The sequence below is a fragment of the Macrotis lagotis genome, chromosome 1 (genome assembly GCF_037893015.1).
Source record: "Macrotis lagotis isolate mMagLag1 chromosome 1, bilby.v1.9.chrom.fasta, whole genome shotgun sequence".
In the NCBI taxonomy this organism is placed as follows: Eukaryota; Metazoa; Chordata; class Mammalia; order Peramelemorphia; family Peramelidae; genus Macrotis; species Macrotis lagotis.
This window is the reverse complement of record NC_133658.1, coordinates 903,450,930-903,470,596: the sequence shown is the minus strand read 5'-3', so window position 1 is coordinate 903,470,596 and position 19,667 is coordinate 903,450,930. Positions and strand designations below refer to the sequence as shown.

At 37.8% G+C, this 19,667-nt stretch overlaps 1 protein-coding gene across 1 annotated transcript in view; it reads right to left on the bottom strand.

Annotated features, from left to right (window-relative positions):
• Positions 1-1,124: 1,124 nt before the first annotated feature.
• LOC141491833 (NTPase KAP family P-loop domain-containing protein 1-like) overlaps positions 1,125-19,667 on the bottom strand; it is a 71,053-nt gene continuing 52,510 nt past the window's right edge. Inside the window, exons 2-4 of the mRNA XM_074192621.1 lie at positions 12,330-12,458; positions 4,099-5,786; positions 1,125-3,661 (exon numbers count right to left, since the gene is read on the bottom strand). Coding sequence (XP_074048722.1) covers positions 3,416-3,661; positions 4,099-5,786; positions 12,330-12,345 — 1,950 coding nt within the window. The 5' untranslated portion in view covers positions 12,346-12,458 and the 3' untranslated portion in view covers positions 1,125-3,415. The remainder of the gene's footprint in view (positions 3,662-4,098; positions 5,787-12,329; positions 12,459-19,667) is intronic.

Genomic DNA, 19,667 nt, shown 5'->3' with positions numbered 1-19,667 from the left:
TTCAGGTTTTTCTGAAATTATCCTGTTCATTATTTTTTATAGAGCTATAGTATTCCATGACTATCATATCCCACAACTTGTTATGCCATTTTCCAATGGATGGGCATGCCCTCAATTTCCAATTCTTTCCCGCCACAAAAAGAGCTGCGATAAATATTTTTGTACAAATAGGTCCTTTTTCTTTTTTTATGAACTCTTTTGGATGTAAACTTAGTAGTAGTCTTGCTGGATCAAGTTTTACAGCCTTTTGGATATTATCACAAATTATTCTCCAGAATGGTTGAATCAGTTCACAATTTTACCCATAATGCTTCAGTGTCCCAATTTTCCCACATCTCTAACATTTATCAGTTCCCTTTTCTGTTATGTTATTTTAATTAGCATTCTCTAAGCAATTGCAATTTTAAACTTCCTATTAGTGTAGACAGCTTGGATTTCTTCATCTTATTTCTTCACCTTTTAATATCCTTTGACCATTTTACCAATTGGGGAATGCTTCAGATTCTTATAAATTTGACAAAATTCTCTATTCTATTTGAGAAATGAGGTCTTCATTAGTGAAAGTTGCTACAAAAAAATGTCCCCAGCTTTCTGCTTTATTTATCCTCTTGTCTGCATGGGTTTTATTTATACAAAATTATTTTATTAAAATTATCCTTTTTACATTGGATAATGCTTTCTATCTCTTCCTTAGTCATAAATTCTACCCTTATCCATAGACTTGGCAGGTAAACTATTCCATGCTCTCCTCATTTGCCCATGGTATCACTATTTATGTCTAAATAATGTAGCTTAGTATATAGAGTGAGACGCTAGTCTATACCTGGTATCTGCAGAAGTGTTATCCAGTTTTCCTAGCAGTTTTTCTCAAATTGAATTTGTCCCAAAAGCTAGGACTATGGGGTTTATCACATGCTAGATTACTGTGGTTATTCACTACTGGCAATGATAATGCCGTAAAAATAATCAACTGTGTTAATGATTTTTTTAAATTTGTTTTATTTATTCCTTTTGTTCTCAGAACTTTTATTAAAGATTTTATTTATTTTGAGTTTTACATTTTTTCCCCAATCTCACTTTCCTCCCCCCCACCTCCCCACAGAAAGGAATTTGTTGGTCTTTACATTGTTTCCATGTTGTACATTGATCCAAATTGAGTGTCATGAGAGGTTCTCAGAATTTTTCATTTTGTGTTTAGTTAGGGTTCTTGATGTGCTACTTTTCCAGGTTTGGGGGTTGTTGTTGCATTCTTAATTCCTGTTCCTTCTGTCTTTTATTGACGAAAGTCTTCAGCAATATACATTTTCCTCTAAAGATGACTTTGCCTGCATCACAAAAGTTTTATTATGTTTTCTCTGTCATTTTGCTTATTATATTATCTACTATTTCTATGATATGTTCTTTGACTTTTTTCAGGATTAAATTATTTCATATCTAATATTTAATCCTTTTCTCAAAGGCCCTTTTGAGAGTATTATTTTTATTGCTTTTTGACCAGTAAAGGATATCTTTAATATTTCTGTTTTTCTACATTTGTTTGTAAGCTATTTATTCCCTAATATATAATCAGTGTTTGTGAAGGTGCTTTGAGAAGCTTAGAAATATGTTTACTCTTTTCACTTCCAACCCAGTATTCACCAAAGATCTGATATAGCTAACTTGTAAAATTCTATTCAGGTCCTAAAATCCTTTATCATTTTGGAAGATTTGTATCAGTGGAAGTGGTACATGCAGGTCGCCAACTATTAGAGTTTTACTTTACAACTGTTATAGTTTATTATTGTAGTTTTATTCTTTTTTTGGTAAAGTGCTTAACTTTCCCTTTAAAAGTTTAAATATTTGGTCATTCAGTGACTAAATTGTAAGGATTAATGTTCATTGTATATGGTGCCTTTAAGAAATTTGAGGCGGCTAGGTGGCACAGAGGATAGAGCACCAGCCCTGGAGTCAGGAGTACCTGAGTTCAAATCAAGCCCCAGACACTTAATAATTACCTAGCTGTGTGGCCTTGAGTAAGCTACTTAACCCCATTGTCTTGCAAAAATTAAAAAAAAAATTTAATTTTTTAAAAAAATTTAAAAATTTATTCTTTCAAGAATAATGCATTTTGGGGCAGCTGGGTGGCACAGTGGATAGACCACTGACCCTAGAATAAGAAGGACATGAGTTCAAATCCTGCCTCAGACACTCAATACTTACTTAACTGTATGAGCTTGGGCAAGTAACTTAACCCCATTGCCTTGCAAAAAAAAATAGTGCAATTTCCTTCTATATTACTTTTAATCATACCTATTTTTACTGTTGTCTGTAAATATGTTTTCTATTCCTGTTTTCTTAAGTTCATCTGAAATATAACAAATTTTGATCTTAACTCCTTAAAAAAAAACCAACAGTGAAAAACTTAGCTGCTCTGATCAACACAATTATCCACAGGAATTCCAAAACAATCATGATGAAAAAAATGCTGTCCATATCCAAATAGAGAACTGAGGGATCAAGAGTGATTAGTGAGGCATATTTCTTTCTCTTTCTTACTTTTATTTGAAATATAATTAACACACAAAGCTGTTTTCCTTGACTTCATATGTCATTTCTTGCCTTCTCAGTGACTGAGGGAGGGAGGAGCAAAATAGAAATTCATTAGAAATGAACATTTGATTGAATTAAAGTGATTTTTTTAAAAGAAGCTTGCATCCAAGGTCTTTCTCAGATCTATAATTCCTATTCATTTTTTTAAAAAATTAATTCTGAATTTAAATAACTCTCCAAAAGAAAGGAACAATGACAACAGGTCAGCTATACTAAATAAGGACAACTTTATGTGGGAGAATGTGTCATGGACCAGGGTCTGGTGCTTCTAGTCTCCCTTTTGTGCTGTGTGCACTTAGGAATGTCCCTACAGCTCTCTGAACCTCGATGCTAAAAGGGGGACGTAAATCGTGTATCAACTGGATCTCATGAATGTGGAGTGCAGAGCAGTGTATAAGCTGTAAGAAGTAACTCATGTGGGACATACTGTGAAGACACTGTTGATAACTTAGGTCCTCAGAGAGAGAACCAGATGGGGAAAAGAAAAGGAGCTCAGAGCAAGGACAGAAGCCTGTGGGCTGACCTGGACAGGGGAGGGGGACTTCCCAGAAGTATACGGGACCTGAGGTGAGTGGTGAAGGAAGAGGTGAAATGAGAAGAGTACAGAGAATAGGGGTAGGGCTATGGAGGAGAACAGGGAAGAAAGAACAGTTGAGTAAGAGTGGAAACACTACTGATGAATACATAGGGTAGAGAAGATGCCATGGTAACTTGAGTGGAAGGGGATGGATAGAGGAATGAGGTTTTCTATGCCAGGATAAGTAAGGATTTCTTTCTAAAGGATCGTGCACATTCAGCTAATTATCTGTACCCCAGCATTCATAGGCTACATTACCCCCAGACCTTCCTCCCTCAGGATAGCTGCTAAGGAGGTATTGTCCTCAGGCAGAACATTTAGGAAATGGATACTGAAGTTGGTCCAGTCCCCCAGGGACATCCCCAGGGTCTTCTTGATGTCTGAGTTGCGGCTGTAGACCAGGGCTTTCCCATTCAGGTTCTCTTTTTGGAACTTGTCTATGTACTGCTCCATGTTGGTTTCAGAGATGTTCAGATCACTGGCTTTATTCCTCAGCTGTGGGAAAAAGAGAATGACTTGGAATTAGGGAGTGATGTATTTTTGGCCGTAAAAAGGTCAACTCTGTACAATCCCAAATCTGCAAAGAGGAGAATTGAGGGTGGCTGTTGTCCTTCATGTTTGAAAAGGACCAAAATGACATCACTATATCAGGGTTAAGGGACAGGGTGTCCAACTGTGACAGATTACACCAGAATGAGGCTCTACCAGAGGTCAGGCACAAAATTCTAAGTGAACATTTGGAGTAGACATGGCTCTAAATTTGCACATCTCAGGTTTCTTTTGAGTAAGGACAATTTACTTTAGGACAGTACAGTGCTTTCTTTAGCAAAGGAAGGAAGAGGAAAGAGACAAGTGCTGGGAAGGGAAAGGAAAAGTGTGATGATGAGAAGAAATAAGATCAGACCTCTACCTCCCAGATCCCAGCACCTCACCTCTTCACACACTTCATCTTTGGACATCTTCAGCAGAGGCAATGGGAGCAACTGATAACACCTGGCAGCTTGCTTCAGGGTTCGACTGCCCCGGATCAGTTCCATATATCGCTTGAGGGACCTGTGCAGGTTGGGGGTAATTTCCCAATAATCTAGGGCCTTCTGCACATCTAAATTGATGTCTTCATCTTCTAGAAACTGCAGCAACTGGAAGAAGATCTCAGGGTCCCGATCCAGTTCCATCAACTTCTTCACGTCCTCCTTGACACTATCCAATTCAAAAATGGCCTTGCAAAATGCCTCTTTCAGGCTGTTATTGCCCTCCTTAGGGCTTGATGGGGCACCCACTGTTGACAGATTTTGGGTAACATTGGATTTTTGGATACATTGATGCTTGCTATTTATCTCTCTCCATTGTTGGGTGTCTTCAGCATATTGGAGCAGCCAGTTGACCCGGAATGGCCATTCATTGGCCAGGATGACCCAGGCAATCACCTCCCTGAAGGCTTCTGAGTCACTTGACTCCCATTTTTTCCCAAATTTCCATTCTCTGAGTTTCAGGGTGACCCAGCTGTTGTAAATCACTTGCTTCATCTGAGCTTCTTTATTTGGGAGAAATTTGCAGAATTTATCTTGAAGATTGTTGATGATGGTTGTAAATTCAGCATTGAAACTGGCCTGTGAATCATTGTAGTTCTTTCTCCCATTTTCAGTATCTCTATTATGGTTTCTAGGTTGTTGGCCTTTCTTCATCTGACAGCTTTGTTTGTCTTTCTTTACTGAGAATTTAAACTCCTCCAGGAGAGTCTTCTTCTCTTCCTTGTTCATATGGGGCAAAGAAAAAGAGAGTGTGATGAGCTGATTGAGGTACTGGTAGCCAGCACCTGGCATGTTACCTACCTTTCCAGACCTCTCTACACTTTCAGCAATAATCTTGGAGTCAGCAGCCAGGATGGAAATGAATGGAGCCTCAGGGTCTGAGAGGAGGATGCTGAGGGCTTCCAGAGTATCCATCACCTTCTCAGGGGGGCAGGCATCCAGATGGATGATCTGAAGCACCACCTTAGTCTGCTGTTTGTTGTAAACATCCAAGACATGGAGGAATTCAGTGAGAGCCTCAATCTGCTCCTTCACAGAATGCATGAAGCCAAGCTGATCTGAGAACTTGATATTTTTGACGAGTTTGTTGATGGTTTTCTGAGAGGTCTGGAAAAATGAATATATCCCACATACAAGTTCCCAGATAGCTATTGCAGTCAATGGAGCCAAAGGATACAAGAGTGTTTTCATGGTCCCATAGATGTCCCAATGAAATAAAAAGGAACACAAGCCAATAGCAATGGAACTAATCACCAAAACAAGAAATAATATTAGTTTACGGTAATAAATGACCACTCGCCATGTAACTTTTTCCTGGACAGGAATTCCAAAACACTTATAAAAAAACAGTGGCACCTGATATTTCTTCTCAATGCAACCACAGAGGGTGGTGACCAGCCCAGCCCAAAGGAAGTCACTGCCGGCAAACTCCCAGGCCTGGAAGGGAACAAAAATGTAGTGAGTCTTGTTGGTCTTCTCTGCTGGTATCCTGGGCACACATAGGGCAATTTTCAACAGAAGGAGAATCTGATGGCAGAATTTAATATAACTCTCTTCACTTTGCTCTTCCTCATCATCCAGGATGTGTTCTGTAATAGAAAAAATTTAATCAGTCAGCAGATATTAAATGTCTCTTGCTGTACTTTGTATTTGAAGATCATGGCATCAAAGGAATGATTTCATGACATGTACATTATGTTGATTAGAGTAAGGGGAAAGTAGTGCATCCTTATCACTGTCTTTTCTAGAACCCTTATTATCCCATGGTCATAGCTAATAGGAAACTGGATTTCTGGTGATGGTTTGAATATTATGGGAAACTTCACTTTGATGTTCTTGTAGTGTTCATTTTTGATGCGTATATGTTTCATGAAATCCTTCTCAGACCCTCATTATCTTGTCAAGATGACACTGGTTTTGTAAAGGTTATGCAAGTGGAATGAAATCTCTGGCAGGGACTCCAATGCTCAAAAGGTTATGTATAGAATTCTGACTACAGTTTGAGTCTACTATCAGAGGAGCAGCCTACTTAAGCATCATGAAGGACTCATCATCCATAGACTGACCACTATTAATTCTTTGACCATGGCAATAAATGAAACCATAAAAAATGATAAATGAACCTCATCCTAAGGAACTCCTTCCAATTTAACAATGATCAAGGCAGAATAGTAGAAATGGGGTAGAGTGTGACAAGAATCACACAGATGTTATATGAGGGATTCTTAACCATGTGTCTTGGAGCCCTTTGGTAGTCTGATGAATCCTAGGGCTTCCTTCTCTGAATCATGTTTTGAAATGCATTGTTCAAAAAGCAACAATATATTGAAATAATTATCAAAAAATTCAAAAATATGTTTATGGATTCCAGAGAAAGAACCCCTGGAACTTCTAAAAGCACTAACTCAGTTGTGAATGCTCTAGACAGGGAAAAATAAGTTGGTGAAATCAATCATATTAATCTTCACTCTCTCATTATAAGCAAAAACTAAAAGAAGGGAAGGAAATTACAGCTGACTGGATGAATGATTCAGAGTTTCTCCTTAGATGATCAAATAAAAGTGTTCGCATTGGACAAAGTGGTAGAGTAAAGGCAAGGACTCACCTAACTCTTCCAAAGTCCCCTCCAAAAAAGTATTAAAATAATACCTCAAAATGAATTCTGGAGCAGCAGAACCAACAAAAGGATGCAATGAAACAATTTTCCAGCACAATGAAGCTTGGAAGACCAATAGGCAAAGCCTGTTTCACTATGGTCACAGTGGAGTGCTGGAGGTGACTGATTCTGGAGCTCTGAGTCCACAAATAACAATACGGTCAGATAAATGGTCAGAAGGAAATTTCAGGGTACCCTTTATTGGCACTAGGCTTAGGGCTCTGTTGTATTGCCCATGGATAGCTCAAGATGGCAGTCCAACAGTAGTGTATGCAGCCCTAGGAGAGTGGGGACCCTAAATTACAGTTCCAGAGCACAGAAGAGTATCTGTGGTCACTCACAGATTAGAGGACAAGCCAGGAGAGCAGTGACAAGAGCTCCCCTTTAGGTCATACTGCCTTGGAATAATGGAAAACCTTTACATCCTCAGAACTAGCTCCATAAAGAACTACAGAAAAAAAACTTGATACTTGGGGCAGTATTTCCTCCATCTGGAATAGTGTCCACCTTTCACAGCAAATTAAAAGTCAAGAAATAGCCTGGAAAAAGAGCAAAAATAAAAAAGATCTGACCACAGAAAGTTACTATGGTGACAAAGTCAAAACACAAACTCAGAAGACAACACAATTAAAACATCTTACATGCAGAGACTCAAAGAAAAATGTGAATTGTTTTCAGCCCCCCCCTCCCACAAAGAATTCCAAATAATTCAAGTCAAAAGAGAAAGAAAAGGGAAATGACAATGATACAAGAAAATCGTGAAAAATAATAAACAGCTTGGTAAAGTAAGCACAAAAAATAATGAAGAATATAACACCTTAATAAAAAAGACTAGGTCAAATGGTAAAAGAGGCAAAGTGATCCACAAAAGAGAACTCCTTAAAAAGGAGAGTCCATTAACTGGAAAAAGAGGTAGAAAAATTCAGTGGAGAAAATAATTTCTTGGTGCAGCTGGGGCACAGTGGATAGAGCACCAGCCCTGAAAGCAGGAGGTGCTGAGTTCAAATCCAACATCAGACACTTAATAATTACCTAGCTGTGTGACCTTAGGAAAGTCACTTAACCCCCATTGCCTCGCAAGAACCAGAGAGAGAGAGAGAGAGAGAGAGAGAGAGAGAGAGAGCACAAAATTGAATCATTCAAAAACCACGTTCAAAAAAAAAAGAAACTAGACATCAGCTTTCAAGAAATTATCAAGGAACACTTTACTTAGATACAGAAGGTAAAACAGAAATGCAAAGAATCCATCAATCACCTCTGAAAGAAAAACTCAAAATGAAAACTCCTAGGAATACTATAATGAAATTCCAGAGTAACAAGGTCAAGGAGAAAATATTGCAGACACTCAGAAAGAAACAATTCAAATGTCATGAAGTCACAGTCAGAATAAACAAGATTTAGCAACCTCCACATAAAGGATTAAAAGGCTTGGAATATATTCAGAAGGGCAAAAGAGCTAGGATTATAACCAAGAATCACCTACCCAGGAAAAAAATAGTATAATCCTTCAGGGAAAATGCATATTTAATCAATAGAGCATTTTGAAACATTCCTAATACAAAGACCAGAACTGAATCAAAAATCTGACTTTCAATTACAACATTTAAGAAAAACAAAAAAAAGAAACAGGAAAGAGAAATTATAAAGGATTCAGTGGGTTAAACTATTTACATTCCTATATGTAAGAGGATATTTGCAAGAACTTTATCCTTATTGGGGCACTTAAAAGGAGTATGCATAAACAGAGGGCATGGATTTGAGTTGAATATGAGGGGATGATATCTAAAAAAATAAAATTAAGGGATGAGAAAGAGAGATCCACTGGAAGAGGCGCTAAGGGGAGAGGTAAAATGGGGTAAGTTATCTAATATAAAAGAAGCTGTGGAGGGAAGATAAGGGTGCAGAAGTGGCAGACAACATCTGAACCTTATTCAAATCAGACCTGGCTCAAAGAGGGAATGATACAAACACCCAGTTGTATATATAAATATATCTTATCCAATAGGGAAATAGGAGAGGAAGAGAATGAAAAAGCTGGTGGGGTGGGTAGATCTAGAGGAAGATAGTGGTCTGAACCAAAATATTTTCGAGGAGGGACAGGGTGAAAGAAGACAGAAAGTAGGATATAGAGGGGAAAAATAAAATGCAGGGAAATACATAGTAATCATAAATATGAAAAAATTTTACAGCAAGTTTTTATGATAAAGGCCTCATTTTCCCAGAGTCAAATTTATAAAAATGCAAGTCTTTCAAGGGTTGATAAGTAGTCAAAGGATAGGAATATATAGTTTCAGATAAAAAAATCAAATTTACCATTAATCATATAAAAATTCTTCAAATCACTACTGATTAGAGGTATGCAAATTAACAGAAGAGAAAAGTGACAAATCTTGGAGGGAATGTGGGAAAACTGGGACACTAAAGCACTATTGGTGAAATTGTGAACTGATCCTACCATAGCCCAAAGGGCTATAAAACAATGCATATCCTATGACTTAGCAATGCCACTACTACACCCGTATATCCCAAAAAGAGAAAAATATTTATAGCCATTATTTTTGTAGTGGTAAAGAATAGGAAATCAAGAGTATTCCCATACATTGGGGAATGACTGAACAAATTTTGATACATGATTTTCATGGAACACTGCAGTGTTATAAGAAAGGATGAGCAGGATGCTTTCAGAAAAACCTGTTAAGATTTATATGAACTGATACACAATGAAATGGGCAGAACCAGGAGAATCATGGACATAGTAACAGCAATGCTATATAATGACCAGCTGTGAATGATTTAGCTATTCTCAGAAATGCAATAATCCCAGCTACTCCAAAGGACTTATGATGAAAAGTGCTAACCATCTCCAAAGAACCAAAGAGTCTGAATGCTGATTGAAGCACATTTTTTTTACCTTTTCCTTTGTTGTTTTTGTCTGTATATTCTTTCATACCAAAATTATATGGAAATATGTTTTGAATGACTGAACATGTATAATCTATATTAAGCTGTTTGAATTTTCAATTAGGAGAGAAGGAGGGAGGATGAGAATTTGGAACTCAAAATATTATTATTATTATTTTTTTAGGTTTTTACAAGGCCACAGTGTCTGAGGCCGGATTTGAATTCAGGTACTCCTGACTCCAGGGCCGGTGCACTAGCCACTGAGCTGCCCCTATATCTTCTTTAGTCATAAACTTCTTCCCTCTCCCCAGATAATCAGTTCCTTGTTCTCTTAATTAGTTTATAGTGTCATTCTTTACATCTAAATCTTACCCATTTTAATTTATCGTGGTATAGGGTGTTTGTGCCATATGATTTTCCAGTTTTCCTAGAAGTTTTTGTCAAGTAATGAATTATTTTTCCAGAAGCTAGAAATTGCTATATTCATTTATAACTGTTTCTTTTGTCTCTAAGCTATTCCAGTGATCCACCACTCTATTGCTTCAACAATATCAGTTTTGATGAATGTTGATTTATAATATAGTTTCACATTTGAAGGTGAGGCCACCTTCCTTTGCCTTTTTTCTTTCATTAATTCCCCTGTGATTCTTGACTTTTTATTCCTCCAGATGAATTTTTTTACTATTTTTTTCTAGTTCCATAAAATAGTTTTTTTGGTAGTTTGATTGGTGGTAAAGCACTGAAAAGTAGTTTATTTAGATAGGATAGTCATTTGACCAATTGTTTAAGTCTTACTTAATTTGTGGAAAAACTTTTGTAATTGTGTTCATATCATTTCTGGGTTAATCTTCAAAATATTTTTTAAAAAATTGATTTCCAAATTCCTTCCATTTTTCCAGGCTCTCTCACACCCATTGAGAAAATATGTAATATGATACTACTTATATATATGAAGTCATACAAAACATATTTCTATATTAGCTATGATGCAAAAAACCAAAACAAAACAAAACCAAAAAGCAAGAAACATAATGAAAATTTAAAAACGTCTTCAATCTACACTTTGGAGATGGATAGTATTTTTTATCATGTTTGTTGTGAAGTTGTTTTTAGTCCATCTGACCGTTCAAGGCTTCATTTGGAGTTCTCTTAAGCAAAGATACTAGAGTGGTTTGTCATTTTATTCTTTAGTTCATTTTACTTATGAGGAAACTTAGACAAACAGGGTTAAATGACTTGCTCAGACTATAGTCATTTTTATTGTATTAGCTCAGCCTACCCATGATCAATTGACACATTACCAATTGTTTAAGTCTTACTCAATTTGTGTGAAAGTATTTTGTAATTGTGTTCATATCATTTCTGGGTTAATTTTTAATTTTTAAAAAAAATTTGAATTCCAAATTCTCTCCATCCTTCCAGGCTCTCCTACACCCATTGAGAAGATATGTAATATGATATCACTTATATATATGATGTTATGCAAAACATTTATATATTAGCCATGATGCAAAACAAAACAAAACAAAACAAAACAAAAAACAAAACAAAACAAAAGGCAAGAAACATAATGAAAGTGGAAAAAAGTCTTCAATCAACACTTTGGAGATGGATAGCACTTTTCATCATGTTTGTTGTTAAGTTGTTTTTAGTCCATCTGACCTTTCAAGACTTCATTTGGAATTTTCTTAGCAAAGATACTAGAGTGGTTTGCCATTTTATTCTTTAGTTCATTTTACCTATGAGGAAACTTAGATAAACAAGGTTAAATGACTTGCTCAGACTATTAAGTGTCTGAGGCCAAATTTGAACTCAGGTCCTCCCAAACCCAGGGTCTGTACTCTATTTACTGCAACACCTAAGCTGACATTTTCCTCATGCATCCTTTGAAATTGTCTAGGATCATTGCCTTAATACTAGAATCTAAGTCTTTCACAGTCATTAAAACATTGCCACTACTGTATACGTAGTTCTGGTTCTGCTCATTTCACTTTGCATCAATTGATATGTCTTCCTAGGTTTTTCTGGAACTACCCACCTTATCATTTCATACAACACAAATATATTCTATAATAATCATATATCACAACTGGTTTAGCCATTCCCCAGTTGTTGGGAATCTCCTCAATTTCTAATTCTCTACTATCACAAAAAAGAGATGCTATAAATATTTTTTGTATGGATAGGTCCTTTGTTCTTTATCTTTGATCTTTTGGGGCTTCAGACCTAATGGTGCTATTTCTAGGTCAAAAGGTATGCACAAACTTATAACCTTTGGGCACAGGACCAGATTGTTTTCAGAATGATTGAGCCAGTTCACAGTTCCACCAACAACCCATCAACAGTGCGTTAATAGAAGCCTACCTATTTTCTTCATCTCAGGAGGTAGTATTCATTCTGGTAATTCATAATAGGACCAAATAGGGTGAACATGATTCATAAGGCATTGGTACAGTTAAGGGACCTAGAGACAGAAATGAGTCTGATGTGGGAGGTCTAGAGAAGGGCCTGCCAGTGGCAGTGAAGCAGAAGACATGCTCCATATCCCAAGAGTGACGAAGGCTCATATACCTACTTTGAATCTTCCCCATGACCTTCCTCAGACGATGCCGACATGCCCCATAAAGTCCAACAGTCACAGGTGTCTCTGCATGATGCAGAATCTTCCCCAGTGTTTCACAGTATACCTCATCTGGCAAATGGTCTGGAGAAACAGATGAAAGAAGAAACAGGTAGGTTTGACTCCCATTTCTACCACTGACTTGTATAATTTTTGGAATGCTAAAGACCCAGGAGACCCCTTAGGTAAAGAATGGAAATTCCACAGTGAGAGGATAATTTAAAAAAATGTATGTTGACCCCTTTGTGAACCCAAGATCCCTATCAAGGCTTTTTGAATTTTTTATCACCATCAATATTTATTTCACTGTCACACACAACGTCAAAAGGTTTCACAGCTTCAATATCTGGAACTGCATACCCTCTCCATCTCTCCCCTTGTGAAGAGCTCTGCTTGTCTTATAGTAAATTAGTAATTCCATGTGATCCAGCCTCACTGCCTTCCTTTGAGGCAAAATCCTCTTAGGAATTTGGCAGACACTGTTCTGCTGCTATGTCCCCCCAGTGTAAGATTTCAAATTCATTTTTCTATTCATCCAAGCCCCACAGGACACTGCTGACTCTTCACCCAACATGAATATATTTGTTGCTTACCATCTTTTCTTTTAGTAAAAAGGTTTCCAGATTGCTTGAGAATGGACTGGAATGGAACCACTTTTGTAGGTAGAAAGACCAGTCATGATAAGAAGGAAAATCATTTCTTCATGTGAAATGGAGGAAAGATGGAGATATAAGCAGAATCTATCTTAATGATAGGAGATAAGAAAGAGAGGATAAAGGTAGAGATCATGGTAAATGGCTTCAATTTTTTCCATAAAATGTGAAGGAAGGATCTTAACTGACACATTAGGAGTAGGAGGAGTCATGGGAGGTTTGAGAAGGAATGAGAATATTTGGAAGAGCCACTGCAGAGTGTGACAGTGAGTTAATGGAGAAGGCATAATAGCATTGTCTGGCAGCAGTGAGGGTCCAGTTGAGATTCTATTTCATAAATTTATATGGGACCTAGTCAGCACAATTGTGTGATTTTTCTGCACCTTCGTTCAGTAGCATATATGTAGAAAAGAAGGCAGCCGATGATGGAAGAAATCAAAGAATGAGGCAATTCTTGATATGATTAAGGGCTGGAGATTCAAAAGACTAGAACTCTACAGAATGATAATATAACTCATTCCAAAGAAATCCTCACCCAATAAAAGGGTAGAGGTGGTTCATTCAATCAACCCGACTCTTAATTCAAAGTTTTATACCTGCACCACAATTCAAGTAGGTAGCACCATTGCTAGAATTCTATGTCTGGAGTTAGCGTTGTTGCTGTTGTTTGTTATTTGCTCTTCATTTTAAAAAGGACCAAGGACATCAGGAAGAGGATGTCATGACTTACAAGTGAATTGGGTTGAAGTGAGGCAAGGCTGTGCAAAGTCAGCCTTACTTTCTCCTCCAGAGATATCTGGGTGCAGTGGCAAGATATAGATTAGGATGCCTGGAGATGGCCCAGATACAGTGGAAGATGTTGATTTTTTTAATCCAAGTTCCTTCCAGGTCTCAATATGTCTGAGGCAATGCCCATTCAGTGATCAAGGCCCGGTAAGAAATGTGACAGAGAAGGGTCTCTTTTACTGAGTCAATCTGGGAAAGGAAGACTCCCAGGGTTTCTAGTCAAAATAGAAACAATTGTTCTTTACACTCACTCCAAGTCATCAAAACCCAAAGAATGACCAAGTGAGGCCTGACTAGACCCAGAGTTATTCCAAACCCTTTCCCAGACTCTTACCAACTAAGGGATCTGAGAAAGTCATTTAAGTAAGCTCTCTCTGCCTCAGTTCCCTCACCTAAAACCTAGGCATGATAACAACCCTAACTTCCCAGAATTGTTATGAGGATCTAATGAAATGATATTTATAAAGGGCCTTGCAAATCTTAAAGGACTATATAGCTGTAAGCTATTTTTATAAGTTTAGGGATAAATGGAAGTGGACAACAGAATCTGGGATGATCCAATTCAGCAGCTTCCTAAGCAGGGAAGATTAAACAGTGCACTCATAGGTCTCCCTTGAACTGATGAGGTTGCAATGAAATAGGATTTTATACATCTATTTGTGCACATGTATACACATATAATGTTATCTTATTGAGTCCTCACAAGATGCCTATGAAGTAGATATGATTAATATTTCCTTATTTTAGAGGAAAAAACTGAACAGGAGAGAAGATAATTCACTCAAGATTAAAGGTCTAGTAACTGTGCTGATGCCGCATTTGAATTCAGGTCTTCTTTACTATAATTGCAGCACTCGATTCACTACATTTGTCTTTTAGGAATTGTACAAAGTTCTCCAACTCCACAGCATTTTCCTGTCCCTCATCTCCTTTAGCCAGTTGAAGCAGTAGAGACACAGAGTTATCTCTCCAGACATGTGAAACCGAGAGTTACTCAAGACATGAACTGAAATCACTCTTTTTTTTAAGTTGTTTTTTTTGCAAGGCAATGGGGTTAAGTGGCTTGCCCAAGGCCACACAGCTAGATAATCATTAAGTGTCTGAGGCCGGATTTGAACTCAGGAACTCCTGACTCCAGGGCTGGTGCTCTATCCACTGCGCCACCTAGCAACCCCTGAAATCACTCTTATGAGTGGAAATTCATCCTAAAACAAAAACTGAACTCAACCCACAGGAAATATTCATGGGAAGGTCTGTAAGAATATCAACATTCCCTAAACCCTTTGTATGAAATTCTTCATGTCATTCAACTTCATGCTGAGAGATAGAATCATTGCTGGAAACAGGTGAAATATCTTAAAGTCTATCATTTCTAAGTCCTAGAGACTTTGCCAAGAGCCCTCAATGGATTGTGTCATTCCCTATAGCCAAAAGATTGGGTCTACATGAAATTACATCAATGGAAGATTCCTTTGGAGCCCTATGAGATGGAAGTTTATCAATACTATTAACTATGAACACTACCATAAGATTCTCCATCATTCATTTTCTACTGAGCCCAGACTTCTGTGAACAACTATTCCTCTCCCTATCATCTCATCTTTTCTAATCTTTAGTCCCAATTGGGTCAAAAATCAAAACACTAGTCACAGCTAAAGTGATGATGGGAAAAGGAGATCTGTTAAGTCCCTTTCCAGACTTGCTTATCCTTCCCCAGGCGAGCATTGAAGGGGTGGGAGACAAGGAAGACAAGTTCTCCCTTTATACCAAGGTCTCCATCAAGATCTCCATTTATTTATCAAAATACAAGTGCTTAAAATATCCTCCCCAGGGGGCGCCTAGGTGGCGCAGTGGATAGAGCACCGGCCCTGGAGTCAGGAGTTCCTGAGTTCAAATCCGGCCTCAGACACTTAATAATTACCTAGCTGTGTGGCCTTGGGCAAGTCACTTAACCCCATTTGCCTTGCCAAAAAAAAAAACCTATTCCAGCAGAAGAAAAGCTGTTAAATACTGTTGATCTAAAAGGTGTTAAGTTTTTCTTAAAATATCCTCCCCAGTCCCTGCTCCACTCCCACTCCCATGGCACTTAGTAAAACAATGTTCTGGTGCTCAAGGATACTAGGTGATGAAGATTTACAGTACTCCCACACACAACAGTTCCTAACAGAGATCTGTAGCATAATATTAAGAAGTTGAGTTTAGGAAGAAGAGCTAATGGTATAAGGTTCAATACTGTCTAGGATTCCTGTACCTCCTGAGTGATCTCAATGAGAAATGCCAAAAGACCTTAGGATGCCAACATAATCATGTCTTTGCAGGTTCTCCATCTCACCTCCCCTTCCCTAGAGAAAGATTCCTCTCCATTGCTTCCTAACCTGGGATTCTCTTTTCTGCTTACTTGTAAACAAAGCGTGTCTAGGGTTGGGTCCCCTGTCTCTCCTTGTCAAAATTAGGGGAAATTCAGTCTCCAAAGTTGGAGACCAAATGAGGATGGGGATGGGGAATCCTAATTGACTTGGTTCTGATTTTCTGTCCAAAATTACTAGAGGCCTGAAGTCAGGAAGACTCATCTTCCATAGTTCAAATCTGGTCTCAGATACTTACTAGCTGTGTGACTTTAGGCAAATCATTTAACCCTATTTGTCATCTGTAAAATAAGATAGAGAAGGAAATGACAATTCACTCCAGCATCTCAGCCAAGAATGAGATCAGGAAGAGTTCTATGGAACTGAAAAATAACTGATCAATAAATTGCCAAAGAGGAAGTCATAACTTAAGGTATGACTTTTCTGAGCTGCAGACTAATCCTATCACTGGAGGATTACTACAGTCTGCCAATGAGAAAGTAGGAGAGAGAAGCTGAGGTAGTGTATTTGCCCATCTATAAAATAAAGCCTTGGGGCGGCTAGGTGGCGCAGTGGATGGAGCACCGGCCCTGGAATCAGGAGTACCTGGGTTCAAATCTGGCCTCAGACACTTAATAATTACCTAGCTGTGTGGCCTTGGGCAATCCACTTAACCCCATTTGCCTTGCAAAACCCTAAAAAAAAATCCCTACTTCCTATAAGATAAAGCCTTTATCGAAAAATTTGGGATCTAAATACGGGGAGTATCTTAAGTTTGCAGATTTTTTTACTTGCATTTCTCACTTTTTTGAGTTTGTTGTCCTTGTGCTCCTTGCTTCACATTTGTTACTGCTATTTTAGGGTGACTTTTTTCCATGTTCGACCCAGAAATGGCACAGAAAAGATTTTCGTCCAGGGCTATATCAAAGTTCAAAGTGATCCAATTTGCTAAAGTGAATGGAAATTGTGCTCCTGAACTTCAGTTTGGTCATCTTCCAACTGAGAAAACAATCCAAGACTGCTCTGCAGGGAGCCTTACTGAAGAAACCCTACTGAAAATGCCCTTGCAGAAGATCATGAGAGGCAAGTCAGCCAAATGGCCTGTGTTAGAGAGGAAATTGAAAAGATCGATTGAGGAGCAAAGGGCAAGTGGAATTCCTATGTCCACAAAGATGGTTCAGCAGGAGGCAAAAAGAATTGTGATGAAAAAGAAGTGACTGATTTCATAGGAGGACACAATTGGAGCTTCGGGTTCATGAAACAGAATGGACTAAACATACATCCAGGCACCAGACTTGTCCAGGGAGTGCTTGTGGTCAACCACAGACCAGAGCACAGTCAGGAGAGCAGTCAGAGTCTCTCCTAAGATAGTGATTTATCATCCAACACAAATGAGTATGAAGTAATGGATGGGAGTTTTGACAGTAATGAGGAGTTATATGAATTCTATGATGAGTTCAATAATTTTATGTAATAATTTTTTTTCAAATTTTAGGCCAAAATTAAGGTGCATCTTCTATATAAGGAAATACAGTAACTTATTACTGATCTCCTTTTTAAAATATCTACCAAACAGGATTATCTTACTTTTGCCAAGAGAGGTGTAAATGATATATTATTGCTCAATCAGAAGGAAGACACATCTCATATTAAAAGAACCTGTCAGGGGCAGCTAGGTGGTGCAATGGATAAAGCACCGGCCCTGGAGTCACAAGTACCTGGGTTCAAATTCGGTCTCAGACACTTAATAATTACCTAGCTGTGTGGCCTTGGGCAAGCCACTTAACCCCATTGCCTTGCAAAAACTTAAAAAAAAAGAAAAGAAAAAAAGAAAAGAAAAGAACCTGTCTGCTCTCTCTCCCAGTCTTTGGTCATAAAGTGGGGTCATTGATCCTATTTATTGATTATTTCTAGCTTAATAAATGTATTAATAATGCTCAGGTCCTTGGTTTATTGACTGAGATGCCCAGTTTGATCCATTTTACTAACAGTATATTCATCATTATTAATAAAATGTTATCTTACCCTGGAGAAAATTATGTCTCAGCATTACTTTTTTGCAAAATTACATCAAAATTACACAGCTAATAAATATTGAAATTGAAACTGCCAAATTTCCTAGCAATAATCCTAGTACTCTCTCCACTACTTCCTACCACCTCCATTTTGTCTCCCCTGCCCCCACACACACACTCCTCTATATCAGAGAGATAACCAGGAAGATTCATGTCTTGAGAGTCCTGACAAAGGTTGATCCCTTGAAACTGGGCTCCTCTGACACAAAGGGTCACAGACATGAACCTTAAGATAGAAGAATCAGTTGTCAGTCCTCTTTGGGTTGGGTACAATTGGCTCTAAGACGCCCCACTTTTTAATTGAATTGGATGAAATAAGAGATAATGACATACACAAATAAGCCAACCTGAACCTATGAGAACAACTCACCCATTCTCTTTGTGTAGTTGGAGTTGTTTTCTGAAAGAGAAGATGACTCCTGCTCTGAACCTATGGTCTGTCACAGAGATCCAATATTTATAGACTAACAAACTCTAGGGCTACTCTACACCTTACTGGTTTAGAAATATGCTACAGCAGGGGTTCATCATCATTTTTGTACCCTGGGCTACTTGATAGTCTGGTGAAGACTAGGGCCCCCTTCCAGAATAAGGTCTTAAAATAAAACAAAACACATTGAGTTACAAAGGAAATCTATTACAATGAAATAAAGTTAATGAAATATTTTTAAAACCAAATCCATAGATGTCTACCTGAAAGACCCTTCTCTAAAGCAAGTCCAACAGGGGGTCACCCAAACTCCATTTTAATGTTTCCTAAGAGGGCAAAATTTATTACCTATTAAGGAAGGTGACTCCATTATGGAATAACCATCATTGTTAGGGAGACTTCTCTCTATAATAAGTCTAAATCTGCCTTTCTTCAAAGAAAGGAAAGGGACTTATATATGCAACAATATTTAAAGAAGTTGTCTTTGTTGTGGCAAAGAATTGGAAACTGAGGCAATGTTCCTCAATTGAGGAATGGCTAAATATGAAAGTGATGGAATACTATCATCCTATAAGAAATGATGAAAGGGATTGCTTTAGAGAATTCTTATGTGAACTTTGGAGCAAAGTGAAATGAACTAAACTGAGAAAACAATTTATTCAAAGACAACAATATCAGAAAGACAAACGACTTTGAATGACTTAGAATTCTTAGACTTAGTATGTCCAACCAGAGTTCCATTATTAGAAAGTTCCAATATTAGTAAGACAAGCACTTTGAATGACTTAGAAGTCTGGTACTTAGAATATCCAAACAGAGTTGCGAAGGACTCAAGAAAAAAACATAGCATCAATCTCCATATAGGACTGATGGGCATTAAGGGCAGACTGGGATATAATTTTTTGGACATGGTCAATGTGGGAATCTTTATTGATTGACTATGCATATTTGTAAAAAGAGGTTTTGATTTGCCTACTTTCTCAGTGAAGGGGAAGAAAAAGAAA